Consider the following 23,883-nt stretch of genomic DNA (forward strand, 5'->3'; position numbering starts at 1 on the left):
GTAGGTAGGTCCCATAGAGCCACCCCTAGGTTAGTACCTAGGAACCCCTGCAGGTCACTAACAACTCTCTTCCATTTCTAATTGGAGACGCGCTTCGCGGTCGCAGTCCAGTCTAGCCAACGTTTCTTTTCTTTTAACCTTTATAGGGAGGGACACGACAAAACAAGCGAATTGTTTAATCCTCCAAGTATCATCAGCCATCCCTTATCCTTCTGAACTCATTTTACCATACTCATCCATTTCCGCCGTGTAACGATTTTCCTTGATACTGCCTCAATCATGGCCAAAGTTGCTACAGATTTCGAAAAGATCATCAATGAGGGTAAGTTGCAATCAATGTTCCCAAGTTCTTCATGTCCTTCCCTAACAGCGTCTTTCAGGGCGTGAGCGAAAGAAGAACGAAGCCCTCGCCGATCGCATTTTCTCAAAGAACCGTCGCCAAAGCGCACCCTCCAAGCTCAAGTCCGCCCCCGGCCAATCACTAGCAAGCCGTGTCGGCGTTAAGAAGGTAGCTACAGCAAAAGACAGGATGCGATTAGTTGAAGCCAACATGTACAGCAGCGAACTTCCACCATCGGCACCCGCTCGGCCCAGCCCGCACCTGGCAATGTCAACGGAGAATGGACACACGATCTGCATCACTCCGTCTCAGGCGACCTAAGCTCTCGCATTTCAGCTCCCAATGCTGCTCTTAAGAGAGCCAACAACCGCCGCGCTGCTCGTCTGTCCGCTGCCGTGGATCGCATGGACACTTCTGGCGACGTGCCACAACAAGTCAACATCTTGAAAGGCAAGGGTAGCGCTGGCAATGGCAATGGCAATGGCATGGGGATGACAATTCGGGGTCTCGCAGGTCCATTCACTATTATGGCACAAAACTTTGCCCCTGGCACCACAGCCGCTGATATCGAGAGCGCTATGACTCCCATCGGAGGCGAGATTTTGAGCTGTCGCATTGTCAAGTCAAACCCATTCCTCCTCTTCGAGCTAGCCTTTGCATCGCGCGAGGGTGGTGAGCGAGTAATCGAGACCTTCAACGATAAGACCGTGAGTCCATCGGGACCAATTTCTATTCCGAACTCTTGCTAAAACTTGTTACAGGCTGATGGTAGAATCATTAAGGTCTACCCTAAGCTGGGAGCCCTTTCAAGCAATAACATTGCGTCTAGCAATGCGCCAAGAAACGCCCCAAGCGGTCCCCGTGGCACCCGCGGAAACAAACCCAACGCCAACGACAACATTGTTGATGGCTCGATGGGTTTCCCTGATTTAATGGACACAACCACCACAAACGGCTCGTCAAGGAACAACCAGCTGTACAGCGATAAAATCGTGGGCGGCAACCGACGAGGCCGAGGTGGTCAAAGAGGTCGCGCCGGGCGATGATGAATTATTTCCTGTTTCTTGTTTTCCCTTGATTGCATTTGACGACTAATTCGCAAACTTGTTTGGAATATGGTTCCTAGAGAACAGACATGTCGGCATTGAAAATGCCGCACATTTTCACTGCGAATCACAACAATGGGAGCAGTGGGTGAACGAAATTTTGGGCTGGGCGTTCGGGGTTCACACGTCCAAAACGGGCTATTAAAGCTAATCATTTCATCTTTTCTCTCTCTTTATATTTCAGGTACCCCTAAAAATGGGTACCTGTTACCACCGTGTAGAAGCGGCTCACTGTCCCAGCTCCCGACAATGATGTCACTTGAGGATAGAGACCCATTCGCATTCATCAGGGGTAGTTCATGATATTGTGCCTCGATTCGTCCGCCCAGAAATGACCCCATTCAAGCCGCCCAAACGCAAATAATACCAATACAACTACAAGATGGGAATTGTAACCCAAGAACCTTACCCCATGATATGCCAAGCGCGGTCCGTCCGTCATCGTCCACCAAATAGTCGAGACAAGCATAACAATATCTACAGCCAGGCTACACTAGGCATGAATAATATTCAGCCGAGATTTGTCAACTCTGCATCATATTGACTTCCTGACCAGAATCCCCGTCCCTCCAAGTGCTATACTGACGACAGGAAACATAACGAGAGAAAAATAGAAAGCCGCCCCGAGAGTAAACTCATAACTTCTGCGGCCGTTTCTGAGGCGTGCTTCATCGTGTCGAGACAAAGAAATTCTGTAAACAAGTACTACCCCTTTCATCACGGATCTGTGTAATTTGGCTCAACCTATTCCTGTGATAAATGCTTGAAGCATTGTAATCGAGTCTGAAAATCATTGCTTCGAGTTCATTGAGATCTTGGCGTTGAAGTTCCATTTGCCTGACCATGACCTGGGGCCACGCCTCCTCTTAACCAATTCCGACCAAGTCGACTGGATAATTCCGAGCACGCACATATGGCATGGGACGTCTCTTGCTTCGTTGGCGCACGGGTTTCGAAGGGAGGACGGACTTCTAGTACATTAGAACCACCATGGAGTTTTGCTTCGTTACCAACCATGAATTCCGGCCTATTGCACGCTATGACGCATAGACTTCGGCGGCAGGGCTTCGTTTATCGAGTGAAGTCGCTCGTATCACAGATTGGCGCGGACATCTGGTCCCTCGTTAGGTTACGCCACTTCAATGCCAGGTGCTCTGGTTTCCCATAAAACCTTCTTCCAGAGTGCGCTCCTCCAAGTTGCGGATGAAGTCCCTGTTGCCTCGACCACCCTGTTGGGCGCGGCTACCTCTTCGGCCTGCTGCCGTGCGGTTATCGATGCTGCCAGACGCCATGCTTTCTCCAGTGGGCGGGTAGTACGCCGGGCTAGGCTGTAAACGAATTGGCTGACTGGGGTCGAGATGGCTAGCTACTCGTTGGATGGCAGCGGGGATACCGCTCTGTTGCTGCTCCATGGTTGAAGCCCGTTGGCGTGCTGGCCTCATACCACCTTGTTGATGCTGATACATGTTGGGCTGGGGCATTTGTGCATATTGCCCCTGAGGCATCTGCTGAGACGGTTGGGACATAACCATTTGTCCATACTGCCCGTGTTGTTGTTGCTGGCCGTATGCCGATGGCATGTTGGCGTGGTTGCCTCCGGGAGAATACATTGAGTTGTTTCCGTACATCTGCGGTTGCGCATGACCTTGAGGCGCGTACTGGTTAACATAAGGGGTAGGAGCAGCCGAAGCAGCCTGTTGTTGTGCTTGGTGTTGAGCTGCTGCCGCTTGAGCCCGCTGCTTGCTAAGTGCTTCGGCCTGTTGCTGTTGCTGGGTGCCAGGTGCTGGAGACCTATTCAGCGAGCTAGACTTGAGATTCATGGGTGGTATAAAAGGTCCAGTGAACTTCTGTTGTGTGATGAACGGATGAAGCTTGGCTTGCTGGGGAGACCACCTCTCGAGAGGGTTGATTGTAAGAAGGCCGCGGACAAAGTCAATAAACGCGATGCGGTTGTTCATTTCTGTCACGGTTAGCACGAGTGTATATGACATTACTATCAGTTCGGGTCTTACCTCTATCTATCTCGCTCTGCTTCATGTTCTTCCTAGGCATGGGGTAGGACTTGATAATCTCGGGAAGGGTGTTGGCCTGGAAGTACTTCTTGCTAGGCTGTTCCTTGGTGCCACGTTCTCGGGCATATTGTTCCATGGGTTTAAGCTGGTATGTCCGTCTTCCGAACTCATCTTGTCGCTTTTCGAAAAAGTCGCCCGCCTGCTTGCCCATCTCGATCATCCAGTTCGGGGGGTTGCCCAACATTTCAACAATTCGCGAGACCTGATTATACTCAGAAGATCCTGGAAACAAGGGAAGTCCCAGGAACAGCTCCACCACAATGCATCCAAGGGACCACATATCGATGGCTGAAGAATAAGGGAGACCAAGTAAAACCTCAGGAGACCTGTAAAATCGAGATTGAATATAGGTATACACTGTTTGTCGCTCGTCGCAGGCTGAACCAAAATCAATAATCTTGATGATGGGACTTTCGAGGTTCTTGAGAAGAATGTTCTCAGGCTTCAAATCGCAATGTATCAGACGAGCCTTGTTAAGCAGTGCGAGACCGTTGAGAAGCTGTTGGGCAAACACGCGAACCAAAGTAGTGCTGAGTCCTCTAAACTGGTTCTGTTTGATAAGCTCGTAAAGATTGACGCTAAGGAGCTCAAAGACCAAGCAGAGATGTTGGCGATGAATGAAAGTGTCTTTAAGCCGCAATAAATGGTGGTCGTCGTTCTTGTCAAGTTTCGTGTTGAGCTACTTCTTGTTAGTGCCAACCTTTGAAGTATGGAATTGATGGCCGTACCAAATCGAGGACCGAAACCTCCATCATGCTCTGATTGAAGTAGGCAGTACGATTCTTGATGACCTTGACAGCCACTACTTCTTGTGTCTTGAGATTCTGACATTTCACGACTTGCCCAAAAGTACCCTGACCCAAGACATCCAGAATGAGGTAACGGTTTCTAGAGAGTATGTTAGAATCACAAGCGACATACTTCAACTTTACACAACATACTTGTGGCCGGCCTCTTCAGATCCAAGAATGTCGTTGACGTAGAGGATATAGTCACTGTCTTCGTTGTCATAGCCATCGTTCTTGGTGCCCTTGCTGGGCTTGGTCAAGACTCTGCGAGGATTGCGCGACGACTCATATTTGAAGCTAGGGTTACAGATGCGATAAGTGGCAGGTAATTGAACAGTGAGAGCTTGGAGAGGCTGATCATATCGTGAGTAAAATTGTCTGGAAAGCTATAGAGGCTTGAAAACATACGCTGATGAAACCGCCTTCAGGGTTGGCGCGACGGAACGCAGGCTGTGAATTGACCTTGGGTTGCAGATCTGCGGGCGAGGAGAGTTGCTTGAACTCGGGTACTGGGCCCCTTGTCACTTGCTGGGGCACAGGCCGTCTCGGAGACTTGGGGTCCAGGTTAAAAGCAGCATCGAGATTGCCGACAGCGGAAGAGGGATAATTTTCCTGTTGACTGGCGGACGCGTAAGGGTTGATAGGAGGAAGGTGCTGGCTTTGCTGGTGTTGGCGGGCGCCGGGGAAATATGGAGATTGAGAATAATCAGGCTGGCGTGTAGGCGACTGTCGCTGGGAGGTCGGGCTTGTGAATTGGCTGTTTGAAGCCGACTTGGGCGCGTAAGGGGAAGTGGGGGACAGGGCTTCCATGGGCGAGTATCGTTGAGCGACGGAAGAAGACTCTTGAGGTGAGTGGAGGTTGGCAGGGCGGCTGCCCGACATGTGAGCTTGATGAAGGGGCCTCATGGGGTACTTGATACCAGCATGAGCATCATGAGCATCGTGCATAGCGACGTCACCGTTGCCGTCGCGTATCTGCGAAGGTGAGATTGGAGATGCGGCTGAGTTGGGGTTACCAACAGGAGCAGAAGCAGGCGGAGCAGCAGAATGGACGGGGGCGCCGCCGTGGAACTGGTCGTATTTGTATCCGCCTTGAGGCGGGGGCTGGTTGGTGTAGTCTCGAGGGGCTTGGGTATTGCCGTTGTGTCGTCTCGAGGAGCCAGGCGAGTTCGCGGAGGGATATTGCTGCCACTGAGGATCCATTGCGCTGACTGACTTGTGCGGAAGCTGAATCGAGCAGCTTATGGCGACAGCGTCAGGTTGATCGCCGCGATTAAGTAGAGGCGGTCGGTGTTCAGCAGTGAAATCGTTGTTGTGGTGGTGGTTGTCGCGAGTGGAGATGCGTAATGCGTGGTTATCTGGCGTAGACGATGATGTCGACGGTCGATGAGATCCCAACGACGGGGGGAGGACGAAGGATGGGAGTGAGAAAAATGAGAGTAAGAGGAGAAGGGTCTGGATGGTGTAGTGTAGCGTCGAGTTGCTAGCTGCTAGCTACAATCCAATGCAGAGAGCACGGAGAAAATGGATGGGATGTGATGGTTGGCTGGCAGCTGGTTGCTGGTTGCTGGTTGGGCCGGGTGCAGTGTGCGCTCACCAAGTTGGAGATGGATCGTGTTGGGTCTCGTTGCGCAGGTCCTGTCCTGTAGGAACGGGTTAGGCAAAATTGCGGGAGAACAGACTAACCCAGGCCGTCCTAATAGAACTAAGAGCAGCTACAGCGTGTGTATTGAGAAGAGCAACAATGGACACGCCAGGCTCTCAGAATATCGTGCCGTCGTCTCGTACCGTACCGTAAAGAGAGATGAGGGGGCAGGGCGTATTGGGCAGACAGTGGAGGCCCAAGCCAAGGCCCTGGGGGTGGATATGGGCAGCCAGGTCAAGCAAAACAAGGTCAATTAAAGTATCTGTAGATGGTAGGTATTGGTACGTCAGAGGACTCAAGCGTTGAAGCGAGAATTAAGAAGGTAAGGAAAATGAGGAGGAAGTTTGCTGTATAGGAAGGGATGCTCTAGATTCTAGTCTTAAGAGCGTTGCTGAATGAAGCCATTCATTATATGGATGGTGAGTTGATGTGGGAGGGAGGTTGGGTTGGGGACTGTGTGTAGGTTGATGGATGCCAGAGGAATAAGAGAGGGCAAGAGTCAAGAAGGTTGATATCACCTCAATTGGGCTGTAATAAGCCCACCTGCCTCAGCGAGATATTATCAAATCCCATTGACTTAGTACCTACCTTACCTTACCTACCTACCTTACTAAGGTACCTAAAGTACCTAGGTACCTTAGTAGGTAGTACCTTACCTTAGCATCTTCTCAGTTGCAAGTCTATTAGAATTCAGCGCATTTTACCAACACATAAATGTTAGATAGTTAGATCAATGCCTTGATTGCGCATGATTTAACTTTCATGCTGTTGTCCTTGGTTGCTCACATCAACACGAGTTACGAGCCGAGGGCAGACGCTGAAACATCCTTTGCAGCAACTGAAGGCTACGGATATAAAACTTTCATTGCAGTAAAACAAAAGAACTGACAGTTGAGTTACGGATTCACATTGGACCAAGTGAGTGCCTGTAGAAATCTTGTTGACCTTGATTCCTCTTTACGGACTCCCAAGTTTATTCACTTCATCTCTCGCCAGCCAACAGCATAAAGTCAAAAAGAAGCCCACCACTATTACTGCTACCAACCTTGGTACCTGGGCAAGGCACTGAAGGCCGGTGGTACACGAGCGAGAAGGCTGGTTTCAGTCGGCTCTAGCTGCTCTATCCTGCCACAACAATAAGGGGGTACACCACAGTGGACAGGCTGTGTTGATCCCCCTCTATCGACTGTCAAATCACCACTGACTTTTACTCAACGATGCACACATTCTTCCGTTCTACGCGCAATCAGAGTTGATCCGATTTATAACGTGGCAAAATAAGGGTACTTTTTAACAGTACATGCAGTATCTTGTTGCCTCTGATCAGCGGGGTCGTTATCAGCCCTTCTCTGCTAGGTATTCTGTGCTACTACATATGAAAGCTTAAGGTTATGACTCTATCGCTGACACGAGTGACACACAACACATATACCCCCGGAAATAGCCATCCATTGATTGATGCCTACCTCAGTCGGTCAGCTTACGACCTCGATTTCCCAATATAAATATACCATCATTGGCAGTATCCTCGACTTGCGTCAGTACCTATGTATGTTATCATCATTAACATGGGATCTGTCATAATCTACAGTCCAATATCCGTATTACTACCCATGCCATAGATGGATGTTAGTTAGCCAGTTGATCCGCCATGTCAAAAATGACGTCCTTTTCAGGGTCCTGGGGAGTTACCACGGAATAAAAATCAAGTTTCACTTTCTAATAAACGGCTCCCGGCCCTTCTCACCGTATCTGGTAGGACAAGACGGTAGCCTGTAGGTATCAAATCCCAGAGCCTCTTCTGCCCCGTTTATTTCGTTGGCGTTTCATGGGCTTGCCATCCATCCAATCTGAACCTACGTGCCTCCTGTGTCTATTTACGCCTTTACTGGGGTTCACTGGTGCCAAATATCTAACACGTACTCCGTAGACCCGTTGCTATGCCAGTTCATATGTAGAAACCTCACTTCTCAGCTTGGGCATCATTATCGAGATGGGAACTTTGAAGGCTGCCAACGTCTTGGCAGAACGGCTCGATTGTGGTGTCACCCATACGCCATTGTCCAATTGATCAGAGAAAAGCCGAGGGTACCACGACCGATAGTTGAGCGAGAAAGTCTTGTTATTTTATTCATCCACTTCATCAACTGCCGCCATCTTGCCACCTAATTTTGTTCGAGAATCCTGTGCATCTCGAGTAACATTCGCCGACGCCCCCAACTTGCGTATCCCCAACATCTTCCACTTCCTCACCTTTTGTCATCAATCTTACAGAGTCGTCAAGTCATTGTTCCATCATATCGTGCGCGAGAATTATTAATGAAAAAAGGAGAAAGAAGAAAATGTCCCGTTAAGAAAGAAAAAGGTCGCCGCTAAATACATAGATGAGAATCCATGGAATGGAACTGCCACCCCCTTCGCCAGCCACTGAAATATCAATCAGATGCTCCATGAGACACAGGAATGGATGAAACGCTCATGACGTCGTCAGATAGGGAATTTTGAAATGCCAGACTGGCTCCTGACTAATTACAACAAAGTCAAGGTGAAGAAATGTTGGTGGTATCCTAGAATTAGCGCTCGTACAGAAAGAGATTGAGATTGAGAGAGATTTGAGAAACATATGGCGGTCCCTGACTTTTATCGACGAAACAGGAATAGAAGAGAAGAGAAGAGCGAAATGCCATACATCCGTTTGTAAGCAAGAGGAAAGTTTCCTCTTTTCCCCCATAACACGGAACTGGGGTATCACAGGCCTGAACTGTAATAATGCTTGAAGATACTGAGAAAAGAGCAATGGAAGCAACAGAAGCAAGCACAAGAGGGAAATCCATAGAAAGGCGTGAAGGAAGAAAGGGGAATCATGAAAAGCGGACAAAGAGAAACCCGTCCCGAGGCATGATCAAGTGGTAGACACCTCCGCCCTGATACCACCATGTCCAGCTTTCGTCCAGCTTTTTGGGTTGTCTTGCTCTGGTTTGGTTGTTGCCCCCTAGGCCTGATAACCACCAAATCCATTGTTGAAGTTCTGTCCAGGGCGAGGCTGGGCCCATTCAGCATTGGGGGGCTGTTGGCCCCTGCCGTAGCCGCCCGCGCTTTGAGGAGCAGCATACCCCATAGGGGATCCAGCATAGCCGGCCGGTGATCCAGTCTGTGGTCCACCATAGTTTCCAGGCTGTCCACCGTACTGGGCTAAGTCATTGTCAGCTACTACTACGATCAAGCTTTGCTGGCATTTAACTTACCGCCGTACTGAGGATAGTACGTAGGCGTACCTGGGAAGGCAGGAGCTTGAGCACTCTGTGGGCTGTAAGGCTGAGCAGGGTCAAAGGCTCCTTGAGCACTGGGCGTCTTGTCCTTGCCCCACTGTGGTCAATTGTCAGCTGCCATCTCTCAATCGCAACACAGGTAAAACATACACTGCACTTGAGAGGCCTTCCGTTAACGTTATACCCGTTCATCTGGCAGATCGCCATGGCCGCGTTCTCGTGGGTATCCATCTTAATGAAAGCAAAACCTCGATCAGCCTGGAAGCGAGACTCAACAACGAACCCGAAGTTCTGGAACAGAGGGACCACATCGTTGGGAGTTGTGTAAGGAGTAAGGTTGCCGACATAGACAGTTGTCTGCCAGCTGGGAGTTTGAGTCAGAATAACCTCGTAACTAGCGACGCCATGTGCTGGGAATTGGTGGTGCCCGTAAGGGGTGGTAGGCGTCATGCCCATCGCCTGCATAGCTTGCTGCTGGGCCATTGAAGGTTGGCCCTTCTGGTTTGCCCAGTTGCATCGAATGGCTCGCGAGCCGAGCCACTCGCCGTCCATGGAGCTCAGAGCCTTTTCGGCCTCAGGGCGGTCGCGGAAGGCAACAAAGCCGTAACCTCGAGATCGGCCGGTCTTCATATCCCACATGACACGAGCCTCTGAGACGGAACCAAAAGCAGAGAAAGCTTGAAGGAGGACCTCATCGTTGACTTCGTTAGACAAATCACCGACAAAGATGTGGAAATGGTTCGAGGTGTCCTCCTTGTTTGTGGTGTTCGACTGATAGGCCCAGTTGACTCGGATTTCCTAAGCTACGGTTAGCGGCCGACGTTCGAGATGTTGTTGGATTTCGCTGAGGGGCAATGTACCGATTGGTGAACTCGTCGTCCATTGAGGGTCTGCATAGCACGCTCAGCGGCACCAGGGTCATCATACTCGACAAAGCCATAGTTATAACCACGCGCCTGTGAAGCATTGTTAGCCCACCATACCACATCCGCGAAATTTCTTAAGGTTGTAGCGAGACCTACATTCTTGTCGGGAATGATCTTGACGTTCTGAACATGACCCGTAGTCTCGAAGATCTGACGCAAGACTTCCTCAGTTACACGCTGGTCCAAACCACCAATGTAGAGGGCACGCTTGTTGGGTTCAGGGGCAGCACGCCGGAAGCCACCTGCACTGGTAGGCGACATGATGCCTCCTTGATCGGCAGCGGATCTGGGGGAGGTGATGGCAGTCGGGATCGGGTTGGTATTCTGAGGGATATGCAGAGGCGGAGGGGCCATAGGCTGTCCATTCTGGCCAGCTTCGAAGCCAGGGGCGCCAGCACCGGCCTGAGGGGGGGGAGGCAGCTGGCCTGGGTTTGAGGGCGTTCCAGAATCGGCCATGTTGTATGATATCGTGTCTGGGGTGATGATCAAGAAGGATGAGTAGCGGAAGGATAGGACGACAGAGCAGAGGTAGAAGAGGAATTGGAGGCTACCTATGAGCTGCGTTGTACTGAAGTCGGTCGGTCGAGGTGGAGAGTCGGCGGTCGGTGACAATATGTACCTGTGCCTCCTAGCGTTTGACAGGACAGGGGTCCAACTGGACGAGTAGGCAACCCGGAGCTAAGAGTGACACGGGTGGGCACAAGGAGAGAGAGGGGGGCCCGCGTCTGGGTCTGGTCTGACAACGGGGTCCAGACGAAAGCTTTGGGACTGGGGTGGGAGGCTGCAGTGGAAACTCCAACGTCTGAGATCTCCAAAAAGCGGTTGACAGCAACGCGAACGAAGGCGCAAGCTTTCGGAGAGGAGCGATCGAATTGTTGCGGGCGGGCGGTTTGGCACTGTAACACAGGAGCGGAACGAGACGGCGGCCTTGGCTTGATCGTGGCCGGTTGTGAGACGTGGGGGGGTTTAATTTGATGGAGATGAGAGCTGGTCGACAGGCTGAAAGAAGGCGTGCAGATGGTGTTTCCCCGTAGCCTGGCGCGCACGAGAATCGAAGACCAGCAAAGACACGTAGAAAAGGCAGAAACCGACTCGAATAAAGAGATAAGTTGAGAGCAACAAGAGAGGAGATAGCGGAACAGAAGAGAGCTAACTATGGTAGAGAAGCAGCGCGAGATGATGGCGAAAGTTGATGATATGAAAGGAAATTGAACGGAGGAACCGTAAAAGCCCAAAGGAAACCTGATACAAGGACCACTCCAACGATATTATGACTATGAATGCTTGAGAGGAGAGAAGTAAAGGAAGAAGCTGACGAGTAGCGGATGATGGAGGGGCATACATAGCCTTACATATCGCCCTGTACCTCTCTCACTGCACAGTTCATCATACAGTGAGTGAGGTAAGGCACACGGGTTGGCCGGTACCAAGGCCTCGGGGCAAGAAAACATCAGACCTTGATATGGGATGTCAAAATAAACTCAGCAAAAGTCACCCGAAGCTTAGGCTATATTACCTAGATCCTTTTGTTATTTAGGATCAAGATCCTGAGTTTTCTTTCCTCACCTAGCTACTACGTACCTACTAAGGTTCTAAGGTAAGGTAAGGTACTTGCTTTCCCTTACCGACTATCGAAGCCCAACAGACCATGCTGGTATATTGATCAGCGATTGGTTGTCTGTTCTTCTAGACGCCTGATTCGACCAAAGTGTCAGGGTTGAGAATGAAGGAAGAGGGGAATGGGATAGAACCGAACATACTGCATTGGACCTTGGAGAAGCGGGAAAAGAGTTTGCATAGGCTGAGCTGGGACATCAAGTAGGTAGGTAGCTTGTATCATGTCACATAAGTCATCACACATGATTACATTGGCATAGGATATCCTTGCAACAGATGGTGGAGGGGAGTGCATGTTAATAACATACATACATAGGTTTTAGTACCTATTGGCATGATAGAGCATTGGCATATTCCCCTGGAATTGGATACTTGAGGGGTATAAAGTTTATATCATGGTGTCAAAGGCAGGCTTAGCTGGAGACCAAGAATGAAAGCAACGTTGAGCTTTGCAAAACCCAGAGGGCATGACAGGAGGGCAAAGGTGTAAGTGGTGGTATAGATAGCCCAGGAACAACCAATCAAGACTCCAACGTTGAAAGTTCTCAATCATATGGTTCATGCACAAACTGCCAGGCCCTCAGCGGCTCCCAGAATTTACCTGGGTACTTAAGATAGGCAAGAATAAAAAGATGCGAATCTAACAACTTTCAATTGTCAGCCAGTCTTTTGGTTGGTTGCTCACTGTTGTTGTCCTTGTCAGTGAATCCATCCAACTCGACCCTTAAGCTACCTCTAGTGAGGTGCACGTGATGTCGTTCCTGGACGCGCCTAACACTTAACCTGGGGGGCTGAACTGGGTCCAGCAAGGAGTGCACCTCTTGGGCTCTCCCTGGCTTTATTCAGCAACGACGAGAATTATCTGACCGTCCTTTGAAGCTAAACTTACATAACTTCTCATAGTTTGCTTGAACGGCTTCTCAGTATCTACCAGAATACCAGAACTGTCGCCTGGCACGGCCATGGCTTCCCAACCTCATCAGGAGCCGGACCCGCTCGATGTCTTGCAGAATATGGTCAACGATGTCGTAAGTGTCACCTCCATCCTTATAATGGCTTGACCAAGTTTCTGACGCCTCGTTACAGCTGGTACATACTGGAAAGGCCCTCAGAGCTTCCCGAAAGGATGCCCAAGGGAGTACGCAGTCTACCCAGTCAACCCTCAAGTCCAAGCTGCCCGAGTCTATTGACGGTTTCCGGGAAGCCTTACACAAGCTCGAGTGGGATATTGTAAGTCGCCTCGAGCATCGCCTCAACGACTCAAAACTCACATTATCTTAGATCGATGCCAAGTCTGTTCTCATGCGTGATATCAAGCGTCTACAAGAACAGAAACAGCAGCAGAGCCAGCAGAGCCAGCAAAGTCAACCTACTCTCATATCCCAACCCCCACAACCTCAACCAGTTGAATCTCAGTCCAAATCTCCCATGGTCATTGACCTTGAATCATCCCCTCCCCCTCCCCCTCAGGATCAGCATATGACAGAGATCAAGACCAACAAACCAGTCGCCCCCTTTCCTGACATGGGCATGGGGCTTCCCGATGTCGGCCAAACTATCAGTGTGCCGAGTGATGAGACCACACCATCTGTAGTTCCAAGTACTGGACCTGAACAGACCAACTCCAAGACAATTTCTCCTACTGCCCCGACTTCAGCCCCAGCTGCCACCGCTCCGATGGCTCCTGTGCCGATCATGGAGCAAAAGCGTGTGGACAACCAAAACAATAACGTGACAGACCTTACTGGCGACGGGTCACATTCAGAACTCAACTTTACAAATATGCAGTTCACGCTGGCTCCGACAAACAACGACTCGCAGAACCCTTCTAATTCTCAGGAACCTTCTTTTGACCTCGCAACTTTTGCTCCCCCGGAGGGTAATGATGATATACTAGGTCTGGACGACATCCTGCCCACCAACAACACTTCTCAGACAAATGGTATCTCGCAACTGCCTGCTGGATCTGTCGATAACGCACCCAAACAAGATCTGCCAATGGATACAGACAATCTGGGAGCCTCACAGGAAATGTCAAACAATAATTATGATTCTGTTTTTGATGACGAGATTTTTGGTGGTCTCGGCACAGGCGACGGTCTCGCCGATGGAACCGACGACATTACTTTTGAATCCCTCATGAACGACCGGGACGATGACAACCTAAACTATGGCGCATTTGACGATACCTTTCTCCTTGAGAATATATAGCGATCTTGCGCACAAAGCCGCTCCGCACCAAAGATCCAGTAGTGTTTTTTTGTTTTTTTTTGTGTTCGCATATAGTTGTTGCGCACATCGTCGACGAAACTCGGCCATCTGGACTCCGACACTCATTGTCCAGTTACTTATTTGGATTCATGCCAAGATCGCTTTATCTTGGCCAATACCCAGACAAACCAGGCAAAGCTATATCAGCAGTTGTCAACATGGCACAATCAAGGTCAACGATAATGTTTGTGTATAAAAAGCTTGGCATCCTCGATTTTCGATTTGATTTTGTTTTCGGCGTTTTGTAATGGCTCAGAATGCATCGGTAGACATGGATGGACAGGTGTTTGGGTTTTGGGTCAAGCTCACAATGATGTTCTCGACTTAAGAATATTGGATGAGTATGGAAGGTTTCTACAGGATGGTCCTAAGTACCACGGATATCATGTTTTATGTACACAACAAAATAGGAGGCTTTCGCTAAATGAGCAGACGCTGAGAAACATATACAACTCGTTAAGAAGCTTCCCTCCTCTTTTCTTTCTTTTCTCTCTTCTATCAAGTAACGTATTCGCCATGAACAATGACCAAGAAATACAAAGAAAACAGCACGGCCGCTGTCGCGTGACAAAGAAAACCGACAAAGAAAACGTCAATCATCATGATTCATCTTGGGTGCATTTACACCATTGGGTCTCACGAGGCCTAGATCCCATGAGGTCTATTTCGCGCTTAGGTCATGTGGCTGTCGCGGCAGCGCGAGCCTCAAGTTCGCGACGTTTAGCAAGCAAACTCTTGAAAGCGCCAATGCAGCGAACAAGGGCATCTTCATCGTGAGCGCAGAAGCGGTAGCTCTTTTCTTCAGTGATAACCTGAAGGCAATGCTTCTTGCTCTTGCTGAGAGGGTCCAGATCGACAACATTTACGACTGCGGAGAGCGGTAAAATCCACCGAGCTGTGTATTCAGACTCGTCCTTGTAAAGAATGAGGTTGCGTGGGCGAAGAACAGCCCACATATCCTTCCACTGGCGCATGCCACGTCGGTGACGCAAGAGGTAGAGCCGGCCTTGCCATATGACACGGTCGGGGTCTTGCTCAACATTAGACACGCTCGTTTGGCTTGCGGATCGGATACCTTGGCCTAATGGGCGAGCTGCTGGGGGTAGCTTGCCAGGCGATTGAACGGCCAAACTATCGTAGGACGAGTCCTGGGGACGGAAAGCTTCATTGTCGGAAAGGTCGGAGTGCGATGCGAACTCCGCACCCGATAGTCCCGAAGACTCTAGTATCGACGACCTTCTCCTACCCCCTGCCGAGGTGACATATCTGGGGGCAGATGATGCCATTGGTTCCGGAGAGCTGGAAAGGAAGCGCTCATGCTCATTTGGTCGGTTGTTGCTGATAGAAACCGGCTTGATGCCATTGCCAGGCTGTTGGGAGGCACGTGGGCTGGCAAGGAACATCTCATCCTCCTCTTCATCGATACGCGCATCCCTTCGGATCAAGTCCATCCATTCCTGAGCATCTTCGGCGGAATTCGCTTGAAAGTGGTAGTTGCGAGATGGGGAAAAGAGGCCAAAAACATGCTCGCGCTTATGCTTGGGGTCCTTCAATTCGGCGACGGCTGTAAGCTCGGATAAGTAAAGCTGATGTCGTAGTCGAGACTCGCTCTCGTTTTTGTACAAAGAGAGGGTGTTGGGTCGCAAGACAAGGTAAACAGGCTTCCATTTCTAGAAAAGGAGTCAGTACTGGGCAAGAGCCGGAAGCCGTGACGTGATGCTTCAAAAAGGATCAGTGGCGGCAGATGCTAACCTTTGTCTTTTGCGTGCGCTTCTGGACATAGCCGCTCTTCAATACGCGGTCAAAGTCAAAACAACCGTCGTTGTTGACAGGAGAAAAGGCAGCCTCAAGGTGAGATTGGCTGCGAGGACGAGCAGAGACGACGAGTTTGGTATCAAGAGAAGACGTATTGACTGGATGCGCGGCCCTTTCAACGAGAGTTCCGGCCATTGTTTACTATGTTTCAGCGAACGGTATCGAGTACGAGAATGATGATGGTGGTGGTGATGTCACGAACATTGACGGTTCGTGAAGGAGAAGGGTAAGCGTTCGATTTGAAGGTTTGCGCGGCAATGAAATAATCAGAGTAGTCGACCGAACAAGCGTCTAGAAGTTGATGGCAGACAAGAAGTAAAGGCTTCGTTGTAAAATTTGAGAAAACGATGGGCCTCTCGATTGTCGAAAGGCTGGGATTACAAGCAGGGGTTGGAAACCAGGATATAATGCTTGTAGGAGTAGCAGTTTGTGGAAAGTCGAGGCGATGGGGTTTGCGGGCGTGGAACGTTATGCTGATACGGAGATCAGGTGGTGAGACTTGAGGAGATGAGTCTGGGACTGGTGGTGGCAGTGAAGTTTGTGGTTGTGGTGTTAGCTCGGGATCGGATCGGATTGGATGTTTGTTGATTGTTGTGATGAAATGCCGGAGTATTCAGTAGCCACAGGGCGTAGGTATTGGATGCAGGCAGATGCTGCAGATGGAGGAGAAGGATAAAGACAAAGAAAGAAGGACGAGAGATGATGGAATTATGAAAGAGTATAAGGTTTGAACGACGTTTGCAAGGTATTTGCGGCTTAGGAAAGGATATAGACAGAAAGGAGAAGAAAGGGAAAGGGTGTTTTGATTTGATCGGCGGCAACGGAGAGGAACGAAGATTGTCGCAGACCAGACCAGACGGGAGCAAGCCCAGCGGGGGGACGTAACTAACTCAGAGCTAAGCAATAAGCCAAGTCGCAGATCTGCAGGCCCGGTACTTTTTCGGTACAAGGGCGCAACAAGCGAAACTGCCGCTAAATTGCAGTGATGGCTCAGGTATTTTTAGTTGAGTGCCAAGTATCGGGTGCCCTGCATGTTGAGTTTGCCCGTAGGCGTTTCAGGCGTTTTGAAGAAGCGATGTTGTCGAATCAGTTGGTGTTTTCTTTGAGATGCACTGCTCGCGGCCAAAACAATGCGGAGTTAAAGGTTCACCTCAGTAGGTACCTAGGTAGCTTTTGTTTTTCTACCTAAACTAATAGAAAACGAAGTTTATATACATAAAGTGGCCAAAGAAGAAGTAAGCGTGTTACGGTTTGCCTGTTGGTATAGTAGGTGCCTACCTTAGTACTTTGGACTTGAAAATGGACACCATCAACAGTCAATCAAGACCTTTTCGCATTCGGAATTGGACTTGGTGGAGCAAGGAATGAAAGAGGGGTTCACTCTGATTAAGGTTCTTTTACCTGTTGATCCCTCTTCCTCCAGAACGGGATTACATCAGGTGGCGGAAGCATCATGGAGGTTCGAGGCCCTCGAACAAATATGTACAGCACAGAAACGTGTGCACGCCTCGTTGAGACTTTTAAGCTACCTACTACTAGCTACTAATCTATCAGTCTTACGTATCGCCTGACGTTACCACCCTCCATCACCAGCACCAGCACCAGCACCAGCACCAGGCAGAGAAACTGACTATTTGTGAAAGATGACAGTGGGCAGTGTCTCCTTGGTCATCTTGAGTGGATGATCAAATCGATACTGGCCGTCCGCACATTCCGCAGCCGAAAACGATCACGAAAGTGGCTTGTTCCTATTCTGTGACTGAATCTGACGATTTCAGCTCTTGCAACTCGTTTTGTTGGGGGGGGTTTCTAGTCCTCTTTTCATGTCATGCGTCCATCATCAGCCTGCATATGCAGCGTCTAGCCAAGAACTGCCATCTCGATTGGTGACAAACTGCTCGGGCTGACTTGATATAAGTAAGAGATAATAATAGAGGCCCGGCCTGGTCAGGCCAAGACCACCTGGTCGATCGCTTAATCTGATACAAGGTGCTTCGACAAGAGTCCATAATATGAGATGATGCCATGCCATACATACTACATCATAATGCCCAGCGGCTAAGATATTGAGATTCAGAGAGTTTCATGCTATCCATGTATGACAAGGTTCCCTCCCTGTTTCGCTCCGAGCCGAATAGACGCTTGCTGGTGGAGAATTACAATGGGGGAGGTTTCATGACGACGAAACACTCGTTGAACGAGCTGTTAATCAATTCAATGCTTCCAAGTGTAACAGGTGAAAGTGGAAGAATGGATTGATAATCAACTTCAGATGTTGCAAAAGGCAGTATGTTCCCTGAAACACTATCGCGAGCCATAAGACGATGACTCTTTTCTACTGATTGAGTCACCGGCGAATGCAGCCCATCGACTAAACGCGCTCGATACTTGCCGAGTCTGGTTAGTCAGTCTAGTCATGGAATGGAAATATTCACTTCCTCTCAAGCAAACAAACGCTCTGGTTGATCCTGGTTATAAGTACTAAGTCAATATGAAGCCAGTCAATCAATTGTTCGGACCGCTGCGATATCCTCAGTGTCCTACAACACCGCTAACACGACCAATAATCACCCATACCTCTTCACCTGTGGCTGTTTTACTTTCATCACTCCACATCCATTCCCCCACTTCGATTCACCATGTCTTTACACGAACAACACAGCATTCCCACAGATACCGAACAAGAAATTCGGTCCAAAGTAGAGCAAGTCCTCAAAGGAACCCCATTTGCTCCCTCAAGCCTACGAAAGCTCAGTGGTGGTACTGCCAACTTTATGTACCATGCTGTTCTTGAGAAGCCATCAGGTGAAGACAAATATCAAAACGGCGTCGTGATCAAGCAGGGCGAGGGCTATGTTGCACTCCATCCTGCGTTCAAGATTGCAACTTCTCGATGTGTGAGTGCGATATTGAGAACACTAAGCAGGCAAGCTTCGCTGACTGACATCCACCGTTGTAGGCTATCGAGTATGAGTCTCTTGTCCATCTTGCTGGACTACCCCCAACAGAGACGCCATCGGGTAGCATATCAACTCCAGAGACATATTACTTCAACCAAGATAGCAATACTCAAGTCCAAGAGTATCTTTCAGAAGCTCTCAGTCTGAAAGACTATGCCCTCAAATACTACGCTGCCCCCACACCAGCAACTCTTAAAGAGCAATGCGAGCAGCTCGGCCATGGTCTTGGATCTTGGCTTCGCACGTTCCACTGCTGGAGCCAAGAACCTAAGCAAGCAGCCCTACGAGAGACGTTTGCGGGGAACAGGGAGATGCAGGGTCTCAAGAACATGATCAATTACCAACAGTTGCTACAGGTGGTGGATCGACACCCTGAGATCCTTGGCGACGCAAGGGACGTTTTACAGGGTGTCAGTGATCTGGCTGCCGGGGAACTTGCAGATGAATCAGCTTTGTATCCCATTCATGGTGACTTCTGGACCGGAAAGTGAGTCCTCGTATTGGTGTTGCTTATCGTGAGACCGCGGTCAGCTGACTACAAACAGTATCTTACTCCCTGACACTCCTCTGGCAAAAGGCACTCACACTCCCATTCGTATTGTTGACTGGGAGATGGTTCAGATTGGTGTTCGGCCTCTAGATCTCGGCCAGGCCATTGCTGAGCTTTGGCAACTCAAGCTGTACAAGGACATTACTGCAGGGGAGTGGCTCATTCGGGCATTTGCTGATGGCTACGGTGCCGTGAGTGATGAGTTTGCTTACCGCACAGTTATCCATGTTGGCGTTCACTTGATCTGCTTTGGATCTCAGACGCCAGGATGGGGCGATGCTGCGCAACAGAAGGACGTGGTCAGAATAGGAAAGGAGATCATAGTCAGAGCCTGGGGTAGGGATCGTGGCTACTTTGTCGGACATGTTCTTGGTAGCCTATTCAGAAGCTAGATGTCCTTTTACAAATACGTGTAAGGAACCAGGGAACCATCAGTATAAGCGGTGCTAGGAGTCGTGTAAACAAAATGTGCGTCAAGGTTTTGGACTGCATTTGAAGTTCAAGTGTATGGAAGTGAATTGACAAGGTATAGATAATGACACGGAAACACCACCATGATTATCTCTGAATTTGGAGAACTTAGTTTAACTGCTCACCATGACATTGCTATGGGTTTGTTGTAAAGTTGGCTTTCGTGATTGTTGTATGACTGATCGGTGGGAGGCGGCGAAAATTTCAACTTTTCAGTCTACTCAACTCTACCTTACCACACAATCGGCACCTAACTCACCTATCGATCGACTCGTACGGACCCATCTCTCGGCATCTGGCAGAGTCTCACTTCGGATCCAAAAACACTGGCACTTGAAAACAATCAAAACTGCCATCAGTGTTCCTTACCTGACTCCCAACGGCGGTTACCCTATATAGGTCACACGAAAACTCAACTCCAACTCCGTTTGTAAACATCTCCACGCCCACGCCCAACTCAGATGCCTTCCCCGGACACCAGCCGGCCTTGTAAGCGGTGCAAGGCCGAAGATGCTGCTTTCCTCCTGCGGACAGACCCAACGTGCCGGTGAGTTATCATCATTCTCTCGCGGAACTTGATCGTTTTGCCCCTCATGCTAATGCGATTCAGTGATTGTTACGTCCAATATGTCGCTTACAAACTAAACAGGCGTCTCGGCGCACTTCACAAAGACATTCGCTCTTCAAAGAAGCTTACCACTCGGAGATACCTGGCTGGCTTGTCTTTTGGACCTTCATCTAGCGTCCTGGCCCAGTTACTCAGCGAGCAGGCCCGCCACCACTCGGAGAACAAGGCATCTTCACCATTTGAGGCTGTGATCATTCATATCGATACTGAGTTATCATATATCGAGGGAGAATCTACTGCTAAGAAGCTGCTGGACGAGTACCGTCGTGTATTGCCAAATGCTATGTTCGAGTGTGTTCCTCTGAAGGACGTCCTCCTCGTGAAGAGCATCGACTGGTCAACTCTACCCCTCGACGCTGTCACACCAGATGATGATCCAAACGCTCGCCTTCAACGACTTTTCAATGCTTTACCAACATTGACATCGCGAACAGATCTTCTCCGTCAGCTTATTCGTCACCTTCTTCTCCAGAAAGCCCAGGAGCACTCATGCTCAGCGCTTCTCCTCGGCCACAGCACAACAGCACTCGCAGCCTTGACCCTATCAGAGGTCGCCAACGGTAGAGGGTTTGCAGTTCCGTTACAGGTTGCTGACGGTATGACAACTGTATGCACATACGAGGCAGTCGAGGGCACCGCCACCCAGGAGACCGGTCGACTAGAATTCCCGGTCTACTATCCCCTACGCGAGATCTTTCGCAACGAGCTGGTCCAGTACATCGACCTTGTTCCCTCATTAAAGGAGGTTGTTCCCGTCAACCAAGCAGGTGCCAAGGTTAGAAACAGTGTTGTTTCACACAAGGACCTGAGCATCGAGGAGGTCATGACACGGTACTTTGATAGTGTAGAGGAGGGATATGCTGGAATCGTTGCCAACGTGGTGCGCACAACTACAAAGCTTGACCGAGTTCCTGGAAAGAGCTTCTGCGGAAGCTGCGGAATGTCAGTTGATGCCGAGGGAGATTCGCGATGGGCCGGAGAGATAGGCGATGATGCCGGGAACGGGCCGGGGGCAGCCGGTGCAGGCCGGCTATGTTATGGCTGCAAGCGGTCAATTCATGGGTAGAGCATCATTCGTACAAGAACCTGAACACTCATATTTATATTCTGGTATAAAACAGTATTTATCATGACTAAAAACTCCTCAAATGCGCCACGCCACCGTTTGATTGCCAAACCCATGACACAGGCGGTGCCAAATGCTCCTGTTGTCCTGCTAGATAATCATATAATTGAGGACTTGAAATCTTCCTTTCCTTTTCGTCATATACAAGAGCAGTTTTGCTCTAGATCGATGTTCGCTAATCACTATGCCACCCGTTCATTGTTGACCTCTTCTAATAATCCTACCACCTCAAGTCGCCATCTCCAATCTTCCGGGGAGAATGCGATCCTCGATCTTGCGGACCAGCTTATTGGTCTGCTCAGCTAAGCTCAGAGTGAGGATGGTGTGAGGTAGAATTCGGGCAAGATGAGGGAAGAATCCCTTGTACAGAGCAAAGAGACCCTCTGAACGAATGGTTTTGGAGAGACAATCGGCAACGCTGCTGTAAAGATTGCCGTTCTGGTTGTACATACGGGACATGATGGTGTCTGAGACGTGAATGTCAGCCGCTAAACTTAGCTTTGGTTCAAGTGCAGGACTCACCAGGAGGATGCATCACGCAGCAGACAACGAATCCACTGATAGCACTGGAGGCCAAGTGCAGACCAGGGCCCTCTTCCATATCAAAATGACGAACCAGGCGACGCTTCGCGAAGAAATATGTGGGAAGCTGAACAGAGCTGCCAAAAGCAGTCCTGATCATGGCAGCCTGCACACCACGGTAGAGACCACTGATACCCTCAGTTCCATAGATGGACTTGAAGCCGTGCCACGCGCCCCGGTAGTGGTGCTGTGTACCAACGGGTCGGAACGCCGAGAAACTCTGTAATCGGGTCTTGACAAGGAAGAAGGGGCTTCCGGCGGCGGCGCCGATGACGCCCGAGGCTGCACCGCAGAACATGTTGATACCCAAATTTTGGGCCTTTCCGTCCTTGAGGAAGAAGCTCGCGAGCGCATTGCGCATAGGGTCGTAGAAGCCGAGACGGCACCCATTGAGAAGAACTTGGTAGATATAGGCCGCGCCAATTCCGCGGTAGATATTACGGACACCTTCGTTGCGCACAATGACGCTCACACCATGGATCGGTCCTCTGTAATGGTGAGGTTGATGGCCCTTGTTCTGAAGCTCGCCTTGCAACTGCATACTATACAGGAATCTAGTCAGCATTTACTGGGACAATACCGCGTGCCAAAAACCCCAGAACATACCGGATTTTGACCGTCTCAAAAGGATGTGTTGCAGTAACGGCACCGCAGGCGGCAATGCCGCCAGCAATGAAGGCGCTATTCACCAAGTCAGCACAAAAACTTGGGGGCGAACGAAACCCCATGGATTCATCTAGATGATCGATTCATGAAGCACTCAATGGCCAGAAGGCTTACCCAACAGTGGTCGACATGACCCGATCTCTCCAAACGCGAGGAAGCGGCCGACAGTTGCTAGAGCAATATTGGGTGCAAGGAGAGATTGGGCGAGGGCACCAGATCCCTATGGGGGTGAGCTCGGGCGCGAGAGCTGTCCTCTTCAATCGGCGACCCGAAGAAACCGAAATGATGCAGAAGAAACAAAGTTAGTTACCTGAGTAAGGTTTAAGAAGAAGATTTGGGAACGTGGAAAAGAAGGGTTTCACACCCGTTGCCGTTACCAGCGGCTTCGGACCCTATGGCAGCACGAGAAATGGTCAGCGCTGAGGTACCGCCTGCAGCGCAATTACACCAAAAAGGTACAAGCTTTCCACATTATGGATCAAGAGAACATGGAAACCTGAATGGGGCTCAAGATATATAAATTATTGGGTACTGCTGCTTGACCCTACAAGTGTAAATTGCGTCTTCTGTCAGCGGCTGACAAAGTTGATAAGCCGCCTGTCATCAAGGTCAGTGATACCTCAAGACTGTTCCTGAGGGTATTTCCGGGCCTGTACTATCCGTATAGTCTAGTACCTCACACGATCACATCCATGTCTCCCATCTCTTCGCCGTTTAATACTTTTTCATATTTTTTTTGCGCTGGATGCATTTCATATGCCGACGTCGGCGGTCCTTTTTCGCGGGGACGGCTGCGAGTCCTTGCGTCAGGGCCGCTGGACCGCTGTGCAGCCCCTGGAGATGGAGGACGACGAAGGAATCTGATTCGTCTGCGTGGTGATTTACTGATATGGCGCTAGGGTCAAAGGGAAAGACAGTACCTAGACAGGCTAACAGGGCAGCTAACTTAGCTGCTGGGCCGGCGATTCTGTTCGCTCTGAGCGGCTTGTTGCGGCTCGGGCGTTTGTATGCCGCCTCCGATTTTAATTATACCGAGCGTTAGGTAAGTTAG

At 49.9% G+C, this 23,883-nt stretch overlaps 8 protein-coding genes across 8 annotated transcripts; 4 read left to right on the forward strand and 4 right to left on the reverse strand.

Moving 5' to 3' along the window:
- Window positions 1-279: 279 nt before the first annotated feature.
- On the forward strand, window positions 280-1,386 carry FPRO_10842 (uncharacterized protein; the record flags this gene model as incomplete). The annotated part of the gene is made up of 4 exons (XM_031231849.1): window positions 280-322; window positions 381-508; window positions 562-1,047; window positions 1,102-1,386. 4 exons carry the CDS (start codon window positions 280-282, stop codon window positions 1,384-1,386), a joined length of 942 nt encoding a protein of 313 aa, XP_031081845.1.
- Window positions 1,387-2,585: 1,199 nt separating this feature from the next.
- FPRO_10843 (uncharacterized protein) lies at window positions 2,586-5,509 on the reverse strand (the record flags this gene model as incomplete). Its single annotated transcript, XM_031231851.1, has 5 exons — window positions 2,586-3,406; window positions 3,459-4,197; window positions 4,247-4,406; window positions 4,460-4,659; window positions 4,715-5,509. The coding sequence occupies 5 exons, from the start codon at window positions 5,507-5,509 to the stop codon at window positions 2,586-2,588; spliced, it is 2,715 nt and encodes a 904-aa protein (XP_031081846.1).
- Window positions 5,510-8,943: 3,434 nt separating this feature from the next.
- Window positions 8,944-10,602, reverse strand: FPRO_10844 (uncharacterized protein; the record flags this gene model as incomplete). Its single annotated transcript, XM_031231852.1, has 5 exons — window positions 8,944-9,143; window positions 9,197-9,317; window positions 9,371-10,018; window positions 10,081-10,176; window positions 10,243-10,602. The coding sequence occupies 5 exons, from the start codon at window positions 10,600-10,602 to the stop codon at window positions 8,944-8,946; spliced, it is 1,425 nt and encodes a 474-aa protein (XP_031081847.1).
- Window positions 10,603-12,725: 2,123 nt separating this feature from the next.
- FPRO_10845 (uncharacterized protein) lies at window positions 12,726-13,974 on the forward strand (the record flags this gene model as incomplete). Its single annotated transcript, XM_031231853.1, has 3 exons — window positions 12,726-12,791; window positions 12,850-12,993; window positions 13,045-13,974. 3 exons carry the CDS (start codon window positions 12,726-12,728, stop codon window positions 13,972-13,974), a joined length of 1,140 nt encoding a protein of 379 aa, XP_031081848.1.
- A 737-nt stretch (window positions 13,975-14,711) lies between these two features.
- Window positions 14,712-15,984, reverse strand: FPRO_10846 (uncharacterized protein; the record flags this gene model as incomplete). Its single annotated transcript, XM_031231854.1, has 2 exons — window positions 14,712-15,704; window positions 15,787-15,984. 2 exons carry the CDS (start codon window positions 15,982-15,984, stop codon window positions 14,712-14,714), a joined length of 1,191 nt encoding a protein of 396 aa, XP_031081849.1.
- A 2,504-nt stretch (window positions 15,985-18,488) lies between these two features.
- FPRO_10847 (uncharacterized protein) lies at window positions 18,489-19,751 on the forward strand (the record flags this gene model as incomplete). Its single annotated transcript, XM_031231855.1, has 3 exons — window positions 18,489-18,746; window positions 18,809-19,296; window positions 19,355-19,751. 3 exons carry the CDS (start codon window positions 18,489-18,491, stop codon window positions 19,749-19,751), a joined length of 1,143 nt encoding a protein of 380 aa, XP_031081850.1.
- A 540-nt stretch (window positions 19,752-20,291) lies between these two features.
- Window positions 20,292-21,524, forward strand: FPRO_10848 (uncharacterized protein; the record flags this gene model as incomplete). Its single annotated transcript, XM_031231856.1, has 2 exons — window positions 20,292-20,377; window positions 20,441-21,524. The coding sequence occupies 2 exons, from the start codon at window positions 20,292-20,294 to the stop codon at window positions 21,522-21,524; spliced, it is 1,170 nt and encodes a 389-aa protein (XP_031081851.1).
- Window positions 21,525-21,812: 288 nt separating this feature from the next.
- On the reverse strand, window positions 21,813-22,963 carry FPRO_10849 (putative oxaloacetate/sulfate carrier; the record flags this gene model as incomplete). The annotated part of the gene is made up of 4 exons (XM_031231857.1): window positions 21,813-22,051; window positions 22,107-22,708; window positions 22,773-22,847; window positions 22,947-22,963. 4 exons carry the CDS (start codon window positions 22,961-22,963, stop codon window positions 21,813-21,815), a joined length of 933 nt encoding a protein of 310 aa, XP_031081852.1.
- Between the last annotated feature and the right edge of the window lie 920 nt (window positions 22,964-23,883).

This window comes from Fusarium proliferatum (genome assembly GCF_900067095.1).
Source record: "Fusarium proliferatum ET1 genome assembly, contig: FPRO_scaffold005, whole genome shotgun sequence".
Classification (NCBI taxonomy): Eukaryota; Fungi; Ascomycota; class Sordariomycetes; order Hypocreales; family Nectriaceae; genus Fusarium; species Fusarium proliferatum.